The sequence below is a fragment of the Chiloscyllium punctatum genome, chromosome 4 (assembly GCF_047496795.1).
Source record: "Chiloscyllium punctatum isolate Juve2018m chromosome 4, sChiPun1.3, whole genome shotgun sequence".
In the NCBI taxonomy this organism is placed as follows: Eukaryota; Metazoa; Chordata; class Chondrichthyes; order Orectolobiformes; family Hemiscylliidae; genus Chiloscyllium; species Chiloscyllium punctatum.
This window is the reverse complement of record NC_092742.1, coordinates 36,586,206-36,604,770: the sequence shown is the minus strand read 5'-3', so window position 1 is coordinate 36,604,770 and position 18,565 is coordinate 36,586,206. Positions and strand designations below refer to the sequence as shown.

Sequence of the window (18,565 nt, the reverse complement as noted above, 5' to 3'; positions counted from 1 at the left end):
ACAACACTACACAATGAAACACAAAGACAATAATGAAGAACCCTGTAAAATCTCGGTCTATCCAAAATAGATTTAATTATGTTGTTCTGGATATATACAACAGTCCCAATAAACAAACTCTTTTTAATAACCAGTATAAATGGAACACATGCTTATAGGTTGAATTTGAAGGGCAGAAAGAGAGAGAGGGATTCCATACAGCTCACTGTTTAAACTCCTCACCGGTTCAGGACTGAACTAAACTGCTCAGCTCGAGAGTTGACCACCCCCCTTTCATTATACAGGTCACTTACAAAACATGGGCACTTTGGCCTGAAGTCTCATCTGTTTACATATAAACAAAAAGGCCTCTCAAAATCCTTTTCATCTCCGTACCAAACCAGACTGGTCAGTGCCTGGCCTGGTTTATTACCCCTCTGAAAAAAATCAAGGACAGAGTATCCTTGAGCCAAGGGACTAGCTTTGTGACACTCCCTCGAAATGAGGGTGATGTCTGTTAGGTTTTGAGTTTTGTAACCTCTTGTGACTCAGCAGGCCAATCCTGGATCCACAGATCTTTGAATAGAGGGCGGCTGTTGTCCTGAGGAAAAATTTGTGATAGGTCGAATTGGGTTACAGCTTGTTTGATGAGGCATCAACACGTGTTGTAGAAGTTCCTCCCAGACACCATGTTAATTTGTCCCCTATTTGAGCAAATATTCAGAATGTCCTTGAAATGTTTTCTTTATCCTCCATGAGATCAGATGCCTTCCTTAGATTGTCAGCAAAGCACTTGTTTTGGAAGCTGGTTATTTTTTCTTCCATGTACAGTGTCCAGACCAGCAGAATTGATTTTGTTTCTGATGGTTGCAATGCTGGAAATTGGCTTTGGTCAGGACACTGGAGTTTGCATCAATTTAAGTATTTTCATGCACCACCACCAGTGCCATTAAGTGCCTTTTGATATGTGACCTAAATCTCTTTGCCATGTAGATCGGTGGTGACAACAGCAATTCTATCGATTGAAGCCTTTCTTCTCTGGAGAGAAGATTTTAGAATATGCCCTTACTCATAATGGACTCATTTGTCCTTGCTACTATTTTTCCTTTCACTTACCTAAAGAATCTTTTATAGTCTTCTTTTGTGTTTCTTGCTAACTTCTGTATACATTATCTTTTCTCTTTCTTTAACTAGATTTTTGTTTTAGCCATCTGTTTCTAGATTCTAAATAATTCTCAATCATCCAGTTTATCACTTCTTCTGAAAGCCTTATGAGTCACTTAATTTGAGCTAATGCAATCTTTTACTACTTCTATTAATCACAATTAATTAAAGTTCTTGTTGAGGTTTTTGTGCATTAGTGAAATGTAGATTTGTTGTAGGCTTGTCATACTTCAGGCAAGCAATGGCTAGTACTTAATGTCAAATCTTTTAGTGTAATCTTTCTAACCCATTTAGCCAACTTCTCTTCCTTGTTTTTTTCTTTTAGAATGACACATAGAAATGAATATTTCATTTTCAGACTCAATGCTGAGTTCTCATATAATGGCATGTTGACTGGACAGTATGCTGCATATATACCACAAGTTTGTAGCTGTTTTAATCAGACTCCATTCCTTATAAGTCTTCATCCTTTGGATTGCCATTTGATCACTGAGCAATGTGTTGGCATCATACTCAACTTTAAGCCCACAAGCTATTGAATTTTACGATGATTTTGTCTGATGTAGTTAATTCACAATTGACAAGGTTCCTGTCGTCCACCTTCCTACAGTCTTGGCATGTTGCTTTGTCTTTGAGAAGAGTGTTGATGTCTTCAGCTGATGCCTGTTGAGAATTACTATGTATTTAAGAGCTGTTTAAGAACCATGAATGAACCTAGATTTTAGCCACCTACATATTATAATAGAATATAGGCAAAATCATGATATAAGATTGCCAAAGGTACTTCTTACTGATTCCCTCTGAATGCTGCAAAAACCTCATCTCATACTCAGTGCATAGAGATTTGTTACATTCATCCCAGGGAATTCACTGGTTTTTCAATACTTTCAATTTTATCAATTTATCCCTGCTTCATTCATAACAAGGTACAACTTCAATGAACAGGATAGTGGCATTTTGGTGACGTCCATGGTATTACACAAAAAGTAGTACTCAAACCTTTTACCGAAGTATTCCTTTGTGTGACAGACAAAAGGCAGGGAACCGATTCAGAACTGAATTAAACAAACTCTTCTTTATTTTAATTCACTAAGTACCAATCTTTAATATAAAATATATTTTCATTGTAACATTTACTTCTTATTTCATCTAACCTAACTTTTAACTGTAACTCATTTCATTTAACTTCACTTTACTTATTTTCTCTAATTTGCATTTAACCATACTACCCTGATTCGAGTTGTTACAACACGGTAGTGAACTCCTCTGTTAATTAAACTAATCGTCCTGAAAAGATCACCTCGCCTTGTATTCTGTTAAAATATGAGGGACAGAGAACTCCCAAATTCCACTATTTAACAAAAATGATATTAATTTATTCTTTAACTCTAGAAGTGAACATTAAAAAACGACTATTCACAGTTCTAAGCCACCCTTTCTCTTAACAGTTTATTATCTGCCTCCAACTCTATAACTATATTGTTGCAATAAACTCTTATTAAAATTACATCAACTTAATTTCAAAACCATACAGTGACTGTCATCATTGGTGTCTTTCTTCTTTCAGCTGAAGAGCTCCCCGGGTCATTGTCTTTCTTTTTACTGTAAAGATGTTTCATATGAAAAGGTACCTTTGAAAGAGTTTTTTAATGGCAGTTATTCTTTCGATGGCAGGTACTCTGACCTTCAAATGCCTGCTTTGTATATCCCCAACATCGGATCTTCTCGTTGGTTTGATGTTGGCAAAAACAATAAATTCAAACTCGTTTGGGTTTTAGTATCCTGGGGCCTAATTTAAACTGATTAAATTTGAATTGTTGTCAAAACGTAACCAACTCCTGTATCTATTTCACAGCCAAATGTTACATATTTTCAATTTTCCAGTACACTCTGAGACTGCTCGCTAGTCACATGACAGGTGCTTGTAAGCTGTCAGTGCAAAACAGCATTCATTCTCTCTTAAAGGTATAGTAAACGCCTTCAACCTCATAACAGAGTGAAGTAGCCAACGTGGTTCTGCGTGAAGGCCTAATCATTCTTTGTTCTCTCTGAAAATAATTTCAAAGTATGTGCTTTTCAAATGTGATCTTGAAGCTGCTGCGAGCTTGAAGTTGCTGCTTCTGTCTCTCTCTGAGAAAAAAAACTTTGTTCTGTTTATTTATCTGAAAATGTGATCTTTCCTGACCAGCCAATGACATTTACCAATAGATAGCTCCCAAATATTGTGACCAAGCCATTAACAGTGACATGCCATATTCCACAAAAAGTACTCGTGGTGCCTGTATGTCTAGAGATACCATGACACTTGCCTTATTTGGACAACATAGGAAACTTCAGGTCACAGATTACAGAACAGCTCACCACATGTCCTAGCTATAGTTTTAACTGAGGTCAGAGTTAAACTAGCTTGACCAAAATTCCCAGCAGGCTTGATTATAGCTCTTAACCAGCCTCATAAGCATTCCTGTGGACTCAATTATATAGGATACCCACAAACATGAAACAAAGTGAGTAGACCATAAATTAAGGCATGTCCACCACTAGCCCACCCACCCCATCCCACCACAATTTTGCAGGCGGTGGGTGAAGTGTTGAGTGGGTCCCTAACCGATAGCCAGGTAGAGTCCCATGTTTAGACAATTACTGCCTAATTAAGGGTTTCATCCTCTTACTGCTCCAATAATGTCCTCAACCAGGCCAACATCCTAGCATTGAGGCATTGACCACCCTTGGTCGGCTATGACAGGCTGGCATATCATCGGCATGACTGACTTGAGGCTTCCCAAGCAGGTGCTGTTCTCACAGCTTTGAAACAGCAGTCAAATCCCAGGCGATCAGAAGAAGTGCTTCAGTGATACTCTCAGGGCCTCATTGACGAAGCGCAATATTCCCACAGACACATGGGAATCACTGGCGCAAGACTATCCAAAGTGGTGGAGGAGCATCTGGAAAGTGTCAAGCACAAAACTTACTATCAGATAAAATCAAAGCCAGTCAAAAACACCTTGCTGTCACATCATGCCCACCCACCCCCTTCCCGTGACCATCACCTGCCCCAAGTGTAACAGAGTCTGTGTTAGCCGTATCAGGCCGAGTCACCTGCAGACTCCCCCCAGGAGTGGAAGAGAGTCATCCATATCTGCAAGGGACTGCTGTTGATGCTGATGGATGCTCCCTTCTACATCCTGGACATTTATGTTTGAATGGGGAACCTTGCTTTAGCATATAATCTGAAATACAGAAGTGTCACTGCTCTAATTTTTTACTAGGTAATATTTCATGGACTTTATTCAAATGTGTACAGATAGATCATTTTTACTGTTATACAGTCGCACAACTGATAGAGAACATTTTGTCATCAATACTAAACATCAACTTACAGGCTTCTCACAAAACAAATGTAACTGATCCATGTATTTTTGTTCATTTTCTTAGCTTCAAGGTCGTGATGAGGCAGTCCCTCTCTGTAATAGTATGAGCCTATGTGAACAACCCAGAATTGATTACCTGCAGCAACAAGCTAAAGTCCAGAACACCAATGTATTTGATGCAATACCTTTTAGATATGGTAAATTAATTAAATTATGTGTATTAATTATTGGATTTTTGTTCTCTCGGGAGTGCTTGTATTATTTCTTAAGAATTGAGTTGGCATAACTATTATTTGAAACTATAAATGGAGGATAATATACCATGTTGGAGTCGACCAAAAGTGCAGTTTCACAGAATCATAAAATAGTACAACGCAGGAGGAGGCCATACAACCCATTGAATTTGCAACCTCCTACTTTCCAACACAAACCCCTTTAAATATTACATTGTGATGCATGCACCATACAATGATGAACTGTGAATATAAGTGGGGGAAAGAGTAACCTGCACTCACTATAGTGAAGCAGAATGGGAAGACTGACCTGCATCAAATTAAGAAGTAAAATCTCAGAGTAATAGCTGGATTATTACCTGAGCCATGTGAAATTGACATATGGTTGACTAAGTTAGTGAGATGAATGTATGGCTGAAAGACCAGTATGGGAGAAGTAGGTTCTTGGAGCACGAGCAGCAATGCCGGAGAAAGTGGGATCTGTATTGGTGGGAAGGTCTACTACGGAATTGTACTGGAGTGGTGTTCTTGCAAACCACGTAAACTAGGGAAATGGATCCTAAACTAAATAGTAGGGTCAAGGGACCAAACTTTGAATATTGTGGTGAATCAAAGAGTGGGGCAAATGCATAATGGTAAAGGGACAGAGACTGCACCTCTCAGAGAACATCCACAGATACGACTGGAAATTACAAAAACAATTAAAGGACAAAACTTGAGGCTTTGTACTTGAATGGGTGTAGCATTTGAAGCGAAACTGATGAACTTTCACAATTAAGATTAATCAGTACAATCTAGTGACCGTAACTGACACAAGGCTGCAGAATGGCCTAGCTTGGAATCTGGATATTGAAGGATATGTGGTATTCATGAAAGACATAAAGCTAGTAAAGAAGCTGAGTGACATTGTGTTGAAGACTTTATATAAATTGTAACACTTGACTACTGTACAAAATGGGCACTTCTGAGCAGCATTTCAGCAAAGATTCAAAACATTGAAGCCAGGTTTAAGAAGAATTAGGAAAATGATGTAAATGAAATTTATGTCAAAACTGGGTGAATATTCAGTAGATAAGTGTATGTGGTTGTCACTGATATGTGAAATATAATGGTTATTCCCATGTTGAGATCATAGAAATGTAATCTTTGAAGTGCAGTTGATTGGTTTTGCATAATATAATGTACAGTAAGTTAGATTTGATATTGTCAGCTATGTAAGTTACAGATGAATTTATTTCTTTCCATTCTCTGTGATTCTTTACCTCCCTCAGGTCATTGCTTTGTGACTGTGAAAATCAAAATATCTTGTCTATTGGCAAAAATTGGGGGGATCCATCAGGTCAACTTGTCATCTTCCTCCACACTATTGCTATATTACATATCTTCCATGTCAGGTTTGAATGAATTCAAAAATTCAATTTCAGAAAATATTGCAATAAACCATTCAACTTTGTTTTTAGGTCAGCTCATTATTGCCAAAGTTTTCCTTGGTCATAGTGTTCAGGCCATCGATTCAGAACCTGTTGAACAGTTGAAGTATCCAAATGCAAATTCTGTCTACAGACCTCGAAAAGTGAACACCAGATGTGCAAATGATACAGGTAACAAATAGTATATTGCACTAGATTTGCTTTCCAAAAATAGTTAGTGATTTTTGAATAAGTCTATGGTTAAAGAAAATAAAATGAAAGAAAAAGTAGACTCTGGAAGAACCTAATGTACTTAGTAAAATTTTCATATTTGACACTAAGGTGAATCCAAAACTCAGCAGGTATCCATACATTCCAATAGAAGTCTAGACTTTATCCAATACATAGAAGCAGATGTCCACAGCACAGAAAAATCCCTTCAACCTATCAAGTCTGTGCCAGTCACATACAAGAATATAACTATTCTAACCCCATTTTCCAGCACATCTAAAGCAAGCCCAATTCTTACCCACTCAATGCAGTATGCATGTTGTCCCTACCACCCCATGCTGAAGCTTGAAGATGTGGTAAGAATGTTACAGCAAAGCTCCTCCAAAACTGCTTAGGAAGCAAAAGCATTACTTGTATCATGTCGATTGTTTATTTCATGATGTTACTTGTGGCATGAATATAAGTGTTGTGATGGCTGCTGGGGAGATTTGAAACCAGTTGTACTTTGAAGGAGTGGAATCCTTTTACTTAACAGATATACCAGGCTTTTTATATGGACCATACAAAGTAATATGTTGTCTTCAGTCATTGCACCATGCACCTTTTGTGAAGCCTGCCAGACAGATCAGCACTAATACTACTACATTCAGCTGTGGTTCATTGGCAGCAAGTTTACCTCTGGTTGTAGGTCCCACTCCAGAGACTTGAGTACAAAAACCTAGACTGATAATCCAGAGTGATGCTGGGGTAGTGCTACATTGTTGCAAATATCACTCTTCATAAGAGATATTAAACTGAGGCCCTGTTGGCATTCTAGGGTTGGAAACAAGCAAAACAAAATGTTGGAATCCAGGGCAGACAAGCAGGAGTCTGGGTGAACACAAAAAGCCAGGCAGCATCAGAAAATGAATAAGTCGACTTTTCAGGTGTAACCCTTCTTCAGGACTGGGGTGGATGTAAAGGGAGCTGCAGATAAAGGGGGTGGGGGTGAAGGGTGTTGAGATGGGGATAGGTGAACTCAGGTAAAGGGTACGGTCTGATTGGTCAGTGGGAGGCATGAATCTGGACGGTGGCTGAGAGGAATGGAAAAGAGAGGAGGGTCTGTGAAGGGAGTCGGTGGATGGAAAGGGAGGTAATTTGAAGTTGGAGAACTCTATGTTGAGTCATCTGGGCTGTAGGGTGTCCAAGTGGAAGATGAGTGTTGTTCCTCCAATTTACGATTTGATTCATTGTGGCAATGGAGGAGGTCAAGGATGGTCATGTAGGAAAGAGAGTGGGAGGGGGAATTTAAAATGGACGGTTACTGTGAGGCCCCATCGGCCCCTGCAGACCTGACTGAGATGCTTAGTGAAATGTTCTTTTAGTTTACGTTTGGTCTTCCCAGTGTACAGAAGACCATATTGGGAGCACTGCATACAGTAAATTGGGTTCAAGGAGGGAACAGTGAACCCCTGTCTCACCTAGAAGGACTGTTTGGGGCCCGGGATGGAGATAGGGGGATGGTGTGCCATAGGTTTGCATCTTTTCCGGTTGCATGGGAAGGTACCTGGGGGTTTGGAGGGTTGTTGGGGAGAGTGGCGTAGACCAAGGCTTGGCAAAGGGAACGGTCCTTGTGGAAGGCAGAGAGGAGTGGGAAGGGGAAGAAGTGGTGGGGTCTAGTTGGAGTTGGCGGAAGTACTTAAGGATGATGGGTTGGAAGCAGAGATTGGTAGGATGTTAAATGAGGACAAGTGGGACTCTGTCTTTATTGCATTTAGAAAGGGGTGGTTTAGAGCAGTGGGATGGGGAATGGTGTGATGAGGTGGAGGGCTTTCTGGATGACAGTGGAAAAGTACGTTTTTCAAAATAAGTGGATATCTGAAATGCTTGGGATTCTGAGGTTAACATAAAAGATCTTTCGGTGCTATAAAGAACCAGGTAATTGCTCTGGTCAACATTCATCCCTCTGTCGATATCGCAGAGAAAGGTTATCCAGTCAATATCTCATTGCTATATGTTGGGGGCTAGCTGTATGTAAACTGCCTGCCACATTTCCTACATTATGACACTTAGGAAGTATTCTATTGACTGAAAATTGCTTTGATTTGTCCACTCTGATACCATAAGTATTATTGCAACATTGATTTCACCAGTTTCCTGATCTCCCCTCCCCCCACCTCATCCAGATCCTACCATCCTGTCCAGAACTAGAGAGCATAGGTTTAGGGTGAGAGGGGAAAGATATAAAAGAGACCTAAGGGGCAACGTTTTCACGCAGAGGGTGGTATAGGTATGGAATGAGCTGCCAGAGGAAGTGGTGGAGGCTGATACAATTGCAACATTTAAGAGGCATTTGGATGGGTATATGAATAGGAAGTGTTTGGAGGGATATGGGCCGGGTGCTGACAGGTGGGACGAGATTGTGTTGGGATATCTGGTTGGCATGGATGGGTTGGACTGAAGGGTCTGTTTCCATGCTGTACATCTCTATGACTCTAAAAATGTCCTGCCTGTCCATCTTCCTTCCCACTTATCCACTCCACCCTCCCCTCTGACCTATCACCATCACCCCCACCTGCAGCTACCTGTCGCCTTCCAGCCACCTTCCACCACTCCCCCCCCCCCCCCCCCCCCATCCTCCTATTTATCTCTCAGCCACCTCCCTGAATCCCACCCCACCCCATTCTTGATGAAGAGCTTATACCCAAAACATTGATTACCCTGCTGCTTGGATGTTGCCTGATCGCTGTGCTTTTCCAGAGCCACATTTTTTGACTCCGATCTCCAGCATCTGCAGTCCTCACTTTCTCCTTTCTTCCTTCACTGTTAAATGGATAGGAAATATAAATGTTTCCAATGTAGAGGTGACTTCTCCAGTACATCCAAGGCCTGCGAATTATGAGGTGTTGCTGTTGAACTCTACCTGCAACAGAAAAGAAGTGGACTATAGTAACCTTGATAGTTGAATGTAATGCTTTTGTTCATGATTTTAGGTTTTGTTGAGGCTGGCACTGGTGAGTAATGTGCTTCTGAAAGCAAATGCAATTTGTACACTGTAATTGAAGTAGAATGAATACTTCTCCAAGATCCTCTGTCGGTATGACCTCCTGTGTAACAGTCTCATCTCCCTTTTCACTTTTCTGGGAACTTTACCAGCACAATGGTATGATGACAATCGTTCTCCATTCCAAAAGGCTGCCTATCAGACTATCATGTCTGGAGCAAGAAAACATGTGTGGCAAAAAGCAACAACAATGTGAAAAATTCTGCAGACAGTGAAATTTCACCACTTGTAGAATTAAGCAAAAAATACTCGGAAGTCAGTGACCAAAAATGCTTAGGTTATTTTGAGTGAGGTCAGTATATGATATTTAAAAGGTTCAGGTACCTAAAATAGAAAATGTGTTCTGCAAAAAGCACAGGATGGCTATCTGCATACAACCTAACAATAATCATAAATAATATCTTAAAAACTTGTTGTATGACTTAACAAAGAATTGATTTCTTACAGCTTACAAGCTTAGCTCTCATTTTTCAGTTATCATTTAATGCACACATTGTCAGTATCAGAAAATTGCTCTTTGGATAGGTTTCTACCAATACTATTGAAAAATGTATGTGTTTAATTTCCTAACTTTTTTAATTGCCTCCCATGTTTCATGTACATGCAAGGATTCTCAAGTTCCTTAAAGTTCCACGGCAGCTGTGATTGCAGCCTTCGTCAATATGAGTGGTTTGTGTTTGACCATGAACTGGTTGTTCCTGAATATTTTATTGACTTTGAATATATAACACAGGTATGGACTACAATTATTAAAGGACTGTTTAAACAAACTGTAGAATATTTATTAATGGAATATGTTGAAATGATGAAAGAGAATGTCTATTTAAGATTGAACCACTTCAGTACAAAATTAGGTATGTGATCACTGGTGTCTGTTGAGATTCATACAATTTATCTGCACAAATTCTCTCAACTTCATTTGCTCCAATTGAAAATTTGTAATAGAATTGCAGGTAGTTGGTAGACCTTGTAATATGATGTGATATTATAAAATGGGTAATAAATTAACAACCCGATTTATATCTCTCTGATTTTTATTTTTGTTGAAGTATAGAAATGTGGTGAGGTGAAAATTTCTTAATTTTATGACCCTCTCAACTCCAGATCTAGGCAGGTCAAGAATTATAACAGGACCAGGATTATGTAATAGAAATATTTTTTGATGTATTTCTCTAATTCCTTCATAACTTGGAACAAATTTCAGATCTTATCCTAACCAGCTTTGTTCTAATGAAAAGAGATCAAATTTCCATCTCTGCACATAAATAAAAGCCCAGCTTTTATCTTTTCTGCACTCGCTCCATGGCTTTTGTTTTCTGAAGAAAGATATCCAAACTAAATGTTATTTTCTAATTATGATCTAAACAATGGTTTATTTGTTTAGCATTATCTCCTTGTCTTGTGCTTTATACTTTATCCCATAAGTTTTATTTCAGATCTTCACGTACAAGGTCTCCTGATTTTGCTCTTTCAATTTTGGATATATTTTTGTCTTTCCCTTTTAATTTCTGCTCCTTTGGTACAAAGAAAGTTAACTTTTCGGTGTGTATATCGTCCCCTTGACTTTTTTTCTATATTAATTTGGCCTCTATTTGACTAATCGACTGATATGTCTGTGTTCTCATAAATACTTTGACATTTACCTTTGTTCTCTTTTTTTTAGTATTGTATGTATATTTTGTTATATTTACAAAAAAAGGAATATCTAGTAATTGTGGGAGGGGTGTTTACTGCATCTCTTTCTGTCCCACCACTGCTTAAAATGATGAAATATATTTTTGGCCTCTTATTTTCCAAGCTGTTTCACTGCTGAATGCCTCTGGATATATTCAAGGTAGTCTTTTCATTTATCTTGAGATTTACTTTTCTGTTAGTTGAGTGGAATCAAATCCATTTATATGTATTAAGAAGCACAGTGTCCCAATCAGTGGACATTGAGAAGCCTCCACCATTTACCTTCCTCTAGTCAGAAACAGATCTATTAACCAATGCTTTCTTTTTCTGCTTTAATGTGCAACCTGTGCTGACATATTCCCTTCATCTGCCATGTGTCCTTCCCATTTTCCCTTGCTGATAATGTTCTTTTGGAGTTTGTTACTGCCATTCCCATTGTTGTCATGATTTGGAGATGCTGGTGTTGGACTGGGGTGTGCAAAGTTAAAAATCACACAACACCAGGTTATAGTCCAACAGGTTTATTTGGAAGCACACTATCTTTCAGAGCAGGAGCAGCGCTCCAAATGCTAGTGTGCTTTCAATTAAACCTGTTGGACTATTACCTGGTGTTGTGATTTTTAACTTTATTCCCATTGTTAGTAGATTTCGAAGTTTTAAGTCATCTGAAAACTTTGAAATTATGTCTTGTTTAGCCAAATCCAGGTTATTTATTTACATCAGAAAGAGAAGTGATCTAATACCAACAACTCAGGAAAACCTGAACAAAATAATTTGCTTTCTGTCTCTTAGCCACTTTAGTATTCATATTGCCATTATGTATCAGATTCTTGATAAAAGGCTTTTGCCTGAAATGTCGATTCTCCTGCTCCTCAGATGCTGTCTGACCTCCTGTGCTTTTCCAGCACCACACTCTTGATTCCATCTGCAGTCCTTACTTTCCCCTATGGTGTTCAACTATGCCCATAGTTTGTTCCGACACTTGTTACACACAATCACTTCAGTAATCCTAACTTGATTTACTTTTCACTGCACGGGCTGAACTATTTGACCTGGAGACATTATTTTATTATTCATTCAGGAGATGTTGACATTGCTGGGAAGACCAGTATTTATTGACTATACCAAATTGGCCTTGAGAACATGGTGGTGAGCCACCTTTTTGAAAGTACTGGGTGGTTTTTTTTAGTACTTGAGAGGGCAGTTAAAATGTATCCATATTGCTCTGGGTTCAGAGTCCTATTTGGCCAGACTGGATAAGTACAGCAGATTTCCTCCATTAAAGTACATCAGTGAACTAGACAATTTCGTACTTTAATGGCTACCATTACTGCAGATTGTATTTCTTTGTTCTAGAATGTATTTAATTAAATGAATTTAAATTCCCAAGTTGCCATAGTATGGTATGTGTCTCTGGATCATTAATCCAAGCCTTTAACCTGCTACTCCATGTATCCACTATGTTACCTTCCCCCTTTTAACCATTTATCTGTATTATCACTATGAATGTCTACTTTCACCTCTTGGCATCACTTAATTCTGTTTCTGCTTCAGATCATCTGCTGTTGAAGTTCTTTATTCATCCGGACGCTCACTGATGATGTTTCTTAGTATGGTGATGAAACATCTGAAAACGAATCTTATAGCTCAACTAGAAAACCTACATCCAGTTCTTATTTGTTACCTTTGCTACCTCTAATCTTGACACACTTGACTGGCCTCCCTGACTAACCTTTGGTAACCTTCAGATCAAACACACCTCTGCCATCTATATTGTAGAGACTAGAAAGTTTTTTAAAAAGATTTGAACCTCTAGTTGAAAAATGATAGAGTGACATAGTTAGACTTTTGATCACAAGACCATTAGAAATAGGACCAGAATTACGTCATTTGGCCCATTGAGTCTGCTGTGCCATTCAGTCATTCCTGATCTGTTTCTCAACTTCATTCTCCTGTTTTTCCCTATAACCTTCATTCCCATTACTAATCAAGAACTTATCTATCTCTATCTTAGGTACACTCAGATCCCTTGGCATCATGGTAGCCTACACACCCACCAACACACTAAAACAGCAGCTAATGAACTTGAAAGACCCAATACAACCAACAAGCAAAATTAATGTCATTTACAAAATACTGCGCAAGGACAGTAACAAACACTACATTGAACAAATAGGCAAAAAACTGGCACAAAGATACATGAACACCAACTAGCCACAAAAAGAAATAACCCCCTCTCATTAGTATCCTTACATACATGCAGATAAGGAGGGACAACACATCCATCCTAGGACAAGCCAAACAAAGACATGCACGAGAATTCCTAGAAGCCTAGCATTCCAACCAGAACTCTCTCAACAACACATCGAGTTAGACCCCATCTACCACCCCCTGAGAAAAAGAACAGGAAGTCACTTCACTACAGGAAATGACATCACCAACCCAAACGTATAAACAGAAAGCAGGAACTATCAGCAGTGCTTCACCCGAGGCCCACTGAAGATGTTACCTAGTATGGTGACGAAACATCTGGAAATGAGCCTTCCACTCAGTGATCAAACCTACAGACAGAAGATCAACCTGAGCTACAAATCTTCTCAAAACTGTAGCCATTGTCTCGAAATATAATACCATAAACCTTTTTCCTGACAAAACAACCCAAGCTTCTCTTTAATTTTATCAGCCAGATACCTCAGGCCTGCTGTTAGGCAGACTGAAGAACAGGTCACATGGCCACCTTCTTTTAATTGTAATTTAAAGATACATTCCCAAAAGTGCAGTAATCTTTTTAACCTTGCATTGCAACAGTGTACTAATTTAGCATTGTATTCACCCCCTTTCTGCTTGATGACCTACACTGTGTTCCAGTTAAGCAATGCTCAGTTTTAAAATTCTCATCCTTATTTTTAGATCCTTCCATTACCTCATATTTGCTATCTAATGCATTCTCTGAATTTGGTTTCAGTAAAATCTGGAGTAAAGGCCATGTAACCATTGTTGATTGTCGTAAAAAACCCGTTCACTAATGTCCTTGAGGGAAGGACATCTGCCATCCTCCCCTGCTCTGGCCTGCATGTGACTCCAGACCCACAACAATGTGGTTGACTCTCAACTGTCCTCTAGGCAATTATAGATGTGCATTCAGCGATGTCCAGATTTCACAAATTTAAATATTTAAAAAGTTGCCAACAACAAGCTCTGATATTGTCAGTGGTGACCAGAAGAGTGTTTAGAAATTTTTTCAGAAAATTGTTCTTGTGGCAGCAGTACTGGTAGTGTATGTGCCATTTGGGGGCAGTTTGAGGCATCCACATTTTCCACTTGGATTGTATTCCAACTTGTAATTATATGCACTCCGAATAAGAGTGCAAACTGAATTCAACCTGAAGCTATGGGTGGCACAACCTTGTCTTTTTTTAAGTAGCCTGAACAGGGGCTTGTGGTCCATTACTATTATAAATTTATATCCATAAATGTATTAAGTTTGATCTTATTGTCATGTATGTTTTACAGTAATAATACAATAAAATATAGAGAAAAGCTTTCATTTGGTGCCACAATATAGCGCCAGTTTGAATAATTTATTAATAAGTGAAAAAAGGTATAGCTTGAAGAAGTCCAACAGTGTTGAGTCAGCTCATCACCATCATTGGTGCCTGTGTCATCCCTCCACACCATATGCAGCTGTTTCCACTAGACCCAACGAATATTGAAGTTGGCGGTCCTTAGGAGCCATCTTTGCCACTCGGCCGATACTTCACCACCACTGCCTTTAGGGCCTTGTCTGGGCTACTTCTTGGCTACAAGATCATCTCTAGGACTGACTCTTTTTCAATAGCAGATGTAAAAGTGCCAGCATAGTGCCTATGAATTTTCTGTAGTAATTCACCAACCCAAGGAAAGACCTAAGCTCTGATACAAAAAACATGAGAGAGACAGTGCACCTTTGATTACCCTTATTTTATCTTCCAGTGGGTGTAACTCAGTCTGTGGATTCTGTAACCCAAGCAGGTCACTTGGAGTGCCTGGAACATACATTTTTCCCTCCTAAGGCATATGCCTGGTTTGAAGAAACCTTTAAGCACTATAGCCAAGTTCTGGAAGTGCTACATTTGGTCTTCCCTGTTATTATCAGGTCATCTAGATGAATGGCAACCTGGGGTAGATCTTGTAGATGTTCTCCATCATCCGCTGAAAAATGGCACAGACTGATGATACCCAAATGGCAGTTTCATACATTGGTACAAACCTCTGTGGGTATTCATTGCAGTATACTTCTGGTAATCTTCATCTACCCTTCTCATTGCAAGCATACTTGGCTCATGCCCAGCTTCACCAATTTTGTATAAGTCTTCTATGTGAGGGATTGGGTGTTTTTCTAGCTGCAAAAAGCAGTTTACCATTTGTTTGAAATCCCCACAAAAGTGGACCAACCTGTCAGGGTTCACTATCAGGACAACTGGTGCTACTCATGCCACAAACTTCGTTTGTTTTCCAGCCTCCTGATATCTGCTTTTAGTTTTGCCCGTGAGGCAAATGACACTGGGCGGGCCTTGCAGAACTGTGAAATTGCATCCTGGTCAATATATGAGATGATCTTGGCTCCTTTGATAGTCCATAGACCTTCCTGAAAAACTTCCAGGTATTTAATTAGGACTTCACTCGGGCAGATATGTTCTAATTGAGACATGTTGAGCCAATAAAATTGAATCTTTCTCAACCAATTCCACCCCATCAAGCTTGGGACCTGATCCTTCTACTACAATCAGTGGTAACAACTAACTGTGTTTTATATAAGAGATTGGAACCCGAAGTTGGACCCTTAATCAGTAAAGGCTCCCTGGTATAGGTTCTCAGACTAGCTGAGGTCCTATGCAAACTTAAGGTCTGGAAGCCAGATCATATTTTGGGGAAAACTGGTTGTTCAATCACTGATACAGGTGTGTTAGTATCAAACTCCATTAAAACTGGATAACAATTTAACTAGACATTTTTATTGGCACTGATATGGATGTTGCCAAATCATTTAACTGTTCCAAACCAGCTGCAGATGGGCTTTCCATGGATGTGCACTGTTCTGGATACTGGCCTATGAATTCTATTACTCAATTCAGGCCTATTGGGACTGTTTTGCTGTCTCAAGCCCGCATACAAGCAGCAACTACAATGGCCTGCCAGCCTGGATCCTTGAGAAAACTTTAACCGTTTGGCTGAGGCTTGGTTTTACTTTGGGGTATTGCTGTGGACTGACCTACTGTCCCTCTGCTCAGGATATGTCGTGAGCGAGGCTGTACAATTGACTACACTCAAGAGCTGTTCCCTAAGCTCAGTCAGCCTGGCGAGGGTGTTCACTTTTATCGGAATACCCTGTAACTCATAATCTCCACTTGCTGTATTTTCTAGTGACAAAGCCAATGCTGGTGCCTGTTTGAAGTCCAGTTGCGTTTCAGCTCCTTTTGACCTCATTAATCCCATATGGCCTCTCAGCATCTCATTTGGATTAAACCAAAGTCTCATACATCTGCCGTCATCTTTACCTCAACAGAAATGCTGATACAGATTTCCCTATTTCTCAAGTCACTGAGTAAAACCAATAGCATCTTTTTAATTCATTGGATTTATTGGAAGCTATAACTACATATAGACTTCAAATAAGCCAATAGATAAATAACAATTTTAATATTTAATTTTCAGCTATACTTATTTTATCTTTCTGGAGCCCTTTTCTAAAGTCTTAACTTCTACACAGAGTGCATGCCTCCTCAGAGTTCAGTTTCCACTATAAATATGTGGAGATATCATTGAAACAAGTGAATTCAAGATAATGACAAAATATAGTAGTAGAGATACCTGGTTAAAAGTCTTAAAATTAAAATAAACACTCGTTCAATACATGGATCTTAGAAAAAAGAGGAAGTGAGGTCGTGGGTCAACTCTTAACTCCCACTCCCACTCCACCAAGGACATGCAGGTCCTCGGACTCCTCCATCGCCAGACCGTAGCAACACGACGGTTGGAGGGAAAGCGCCTCATCTTCCGCCTAGGAACCCTCCAACCACAAGGGATGAACTCAGACTTCTCCAGTTTCTTCATTTCCCCCCTCTCCACCTTGTCTCAGTCCCAACCCTCGAACCTTCCTAACCTGCAATCTTCTTCCTGACCTCTCCGCCCCTACCCCCACTCCAGCCTATCACCCTCACTTTGACCTCCTTCCACCTATCGCATTTCCAATGCCCCTCCCCCAAGTCCCTCCTTCCTACCTTTTATCTTAGCCTGCTTAGCACACTTTCCTCATTCCTGAAGAAGGGCTCATGCCCGAAGCGTCGATTCTCTTGCTCCTTGGATGCTGCCTGACCTGCTGCGCTTTTCCAGCTCTTAGAAAAAAGACCCAAGTCCTTTCTCAAGAGATTGGTAACCAATATTAATAATTGAAACGAGTGGATGGAAAAAAAACTCTTATGGCATTTCTTGTATTTAACTTGCAATAATATATTTTGTATGTTATATCTGATATAACTGACTTTGCATTGTAGCTCATGGTGCAAATAACAGATTCAGCCAACTTTTCATTTCAAGTTTGGTCAATAATGGAGGGAAGTAGGAAAATCTAATAAAAATAAAGATAGCATTTTCAAAGTTTACAATGAATGTACTTAATCATTTTTTTTGTCCGAATTGAATTTATTTAGAATGATGGGCAGTCATTTTATTCTGCTTTTTCTGAAAACAAAATACATCCAAGGAAGCAGAGTAAAGCAGAAATATTGATCATACAGCGAGCCATGGCATTTGACGAAGAAGTGTTAAAAATGGATCCAATTGTGACGCAAAGTCATAAAATTCCAAATCTGGAGGAGATGACTTTACTTTCTGCTTCTGGAGCTTCAATATTGAGTCAAATCACAGTAAGTTCCAGTCATGTACATGTAAAAAAAGATGCTTAGTGAAGGCAATTTGCTTATCTCACTAACTGTCAGAGATTGCCCTAAGGATGCTCATCTTTCTTCACATTGAAAAATTTTCAAACTCTTCCAACTGTAAAACCAAGTCATGATTGGCATTACCATTTTAAGATGCTATTACACTGAAGATATTTCATTTGATATATTATCCATATAGTTTCTGTGCCCTGTAAAGGAAATTTACCCAATGATGATGATTTTGTTCTTGACTTAAAAGAACCAAGATTAAATTCTAGTTGCAAGTTGTCAGCTTTCCTTTGTTACTATAAATGGTCATTTGTTGCATGTATAATCAGTTTGATTTGATTTGACTTATTATTGTCATTTACTGAGATGCAGTGTAAAATATTGTATTGTGTGCTGTCAGACAAATCATACTTTACTTAAGTACAACAGGGTGATAGAACAGAATGCAGAATATAGTGTGACAGCTACAGAGAAGGCTCAGAGAAAGATCAACTTTAATATGAAAGGTCTGTTCATATGTCTGATAACAGCA

At 39.2% G+C, this 18,565-nt stretch overlaps 1 protein-coding gene across 1 annotated transcript in view; it reads left to right on the top strand.

Moving 5' to 3' along the window:
* The window catches only part of lrrc9 (leucine rich repeat containing 9), a 242,353-nt gene that overhangs the window by 98,204 nt on the left and 125,584 nt on the right, over nt 1–18,565 (top strand). The window contains exons 15-18 of the mRNA XM_072568390.1: nt 4,579–4,711; nt 6,208–6,348; nt 10,039–10,163; nt 17,794–18,009. Coding sequence (XP_072424491.1) covers nt 4,579–4,711; nt 6,208–6,348; nt 10,039–10,163; nt 17,794–18,009 — 615 coding nt within the window. The remainder of the gene's footprint in view (nt 1–4,578; nt 4,712–6,207; nt 6,349–10,038; nt 10,164–17,793; nt 18,010–18,565) is intronic.